This window comes from Chaetura pelagica, unplaced genomic scaffold (genome assembly GCF_000747805.2).
Source record: "Chaetura pelagica isolate M959 unplaced genomic scaffold, ChaPel_1.0 scaffold911, whole genome shotgun sequence".
Classification (NCBI taxonomy): domain Eukaryota; kingdom Metazoa; phylum Chordata; class Aves; order Apodiformes; family Apodidae; genus Chaetura; species Chaetura pelagica.
Window position 1 is genome coordinate 358472 of NW_009952354.1, and position 1841 is coordinate 360312.

The 1841-nt window shown below is 59.9% G+C and overlaps 1 protein-coding gene across 1 annotated transcript in view; it reads right to left on the minus strand.

Moving 5' to 3' along the window:
- Positions 1 to 326: 326 nt before the first annotated feature.
- LOC104397837 (uncharacterized oxidoreductase C663.09c-like) overlaps positions 327 to 1841 on the minus strand; it is a 2802-nt gene continuing 1287 nt past the window's right edge. Inside the window, exons 2-6 of the mRNA XM_010007848.1 lie at positions 1776 to 1827; positions 1385 to 1572; positions 920 to 1078; positions 715 to 834; positions 327 to 440 (exon numbers count right to left, since the gene is read on the minus strand). Coding sequence (XP_010006150.1) covers positions 327 to 440; positions 715 to 834; positions 920 to 1078; positions 1385 to 1572; positions 1776 to 1827 — 633 coding nt within the window. The remainder of the gene's footprint in view (positions 441 to 714; positions 835 to 919; positions 1079 to 1384; positions 1573 to 1775; positions 1828 to 1841) is intronic.

Below are 1841 nucleotides of genomic sequence, written 5' to 3' on the forward strand. Positions count from 1 at the left end.
TGGGTGTGGTGACTGATGGATCGCTGTCATTCAGAGAGCTCTGGGATTAACCCCTCTGTATCCAGGAAACAGGTTCTCCCAGGATGACCACCAGGACCCCAGCTGGAGGAGATCAGCCACCCAGACCAACCCAGCTCGATTACAGCCAGAAACAACCCTGAGAAGTTCTCTCAAAGCATTAGCAAAGACTCTTATGACGGTAGCTAAAAGGAGACCAAGAGGAAGGCTCAAATTGTGCTTATTATGGTTTTCAGGCAGAAATTTATTAAGACACGGGAACAACTCAGTGCACAAGTACCGGGCCCTGGTGCCAGGATCCTGGGCTCTCACCAGGGCACCACCTTCCCTTCCCAGTCCAGGAAGGTGCCAGTGTCCTTCTCGGAGAGGGAGGAGAGCACCTTCAGCATCCCTCGCACGCTCTCGTCCACCGTCAAGGGGGGCTGCGGGGCAGAGGGGAGAGGCAGCCCCTGGGTCAGGCCTGGAAGGGGCTGCCCTGGAGCAGATCATTGCTGGGGGTTTGGGATTTTCTGCTGTGAGTGAGGAGAGGCCAACACAGGGCAAGGAGAGGTCCTCGCCTCTGTTTTTGTTCCCTCAGACCCACCTGACAAAGTGCCTTCCCAGAGACCAACATCCCTGGGTTCTTCAACCCACAGGAAGCTTGGCATTCCCAAATAAAGAGGTTCTTCCAGACCCTGGCCAAGAGGAGACTCTTACCTTCAGTGACCCGGCGCCGCCCATGTCGGTCTGTACCCAGCCGGGGTGCAGAGCCACGCAGAGGATGCCGTGCTCCCGGTACCCCAGGGACTGGCACCTGCTCAGCATGTTCAGGGCAGCCTGTGGGGAGACAGGGCAGGGGTGGTGCTGGGAGGGGACACGGGCAGACCCAAGGCAGGGAAATCTGTCCCTGGCAGGGCAGTACCTTGCTGCAGCGGTACGAGACAACATGTGTGGGACCCCACATATAGAGTTCCTGGATGGACCCTGCTGAGCTGGAGATGTTGACGATGGCGGCCTTGCTGCAGCTCAGCGCTGAGCCCGGGCTCCCCTGGGCAGCCTTCTTCAGCAGGGGCAGGAACGCCTGCCAGGAGAAGGACAGAAGATAGGGATGTGCACAAAAATGGCACAAGGGAGAGGACCAGCTCCTTCCATAGCAGGCAACCAGCACTGGAGCATCCTCCCTCCCCCATCACTGTCCAACTCCTCAGCCCCAGCCCATGGCTCCATGAGCTTCTTGATAAGTCAGAATCCATTGGGCACCAGAATACAGGCAGGACCCTCTCCCACTGACAGTTGTGGCCCCCAAGAGAGGTCAGATCAGAGACTCAGGGTCACAGGAAAGGATACTTCTCAGAGCTGTGTTTTGGTGCTTGCTTGAAGGTCTGACCTGGCTCAGCAGCAAGGGCCCAATCGTGTTGGTGGTGTAAATCTCAGTCATGCTCTCCTGTGTCTCCATATCAAGTGAGTTTGGCTTTGCCATCCCAGCGTTGTTGATGAGGAGGTTCAGCCCCGAGCCCCCCAGCTTCTCCCCCACTCTGGCTGCAGCTGCCTTGATGCTGGCAGGGTCGGTCACTTCTGCAGAGCAGACACGGGGGAGCTCAGTGCCCGTGTCCCCGGGCTGGCTCGGAGCCCCCGGTGTCCCCCAGGACAGCAGCCCCCGGTGTCCCCAGAGGCACCGGCCCCTCAGGGCTGCTCCCTCCTGGCTCTGGCTCCCAGGCTGTGCGCAGTGCCCGGGCACAGGGGCACCAGGCAGAGGGACCCCACCTCGGGGCACCTACCCAGCGCGACGGGCACCAGGCTGGGGTGCTTGGAGGCCAACTTCTGCAGCTCCTGCAAGAGAAGGG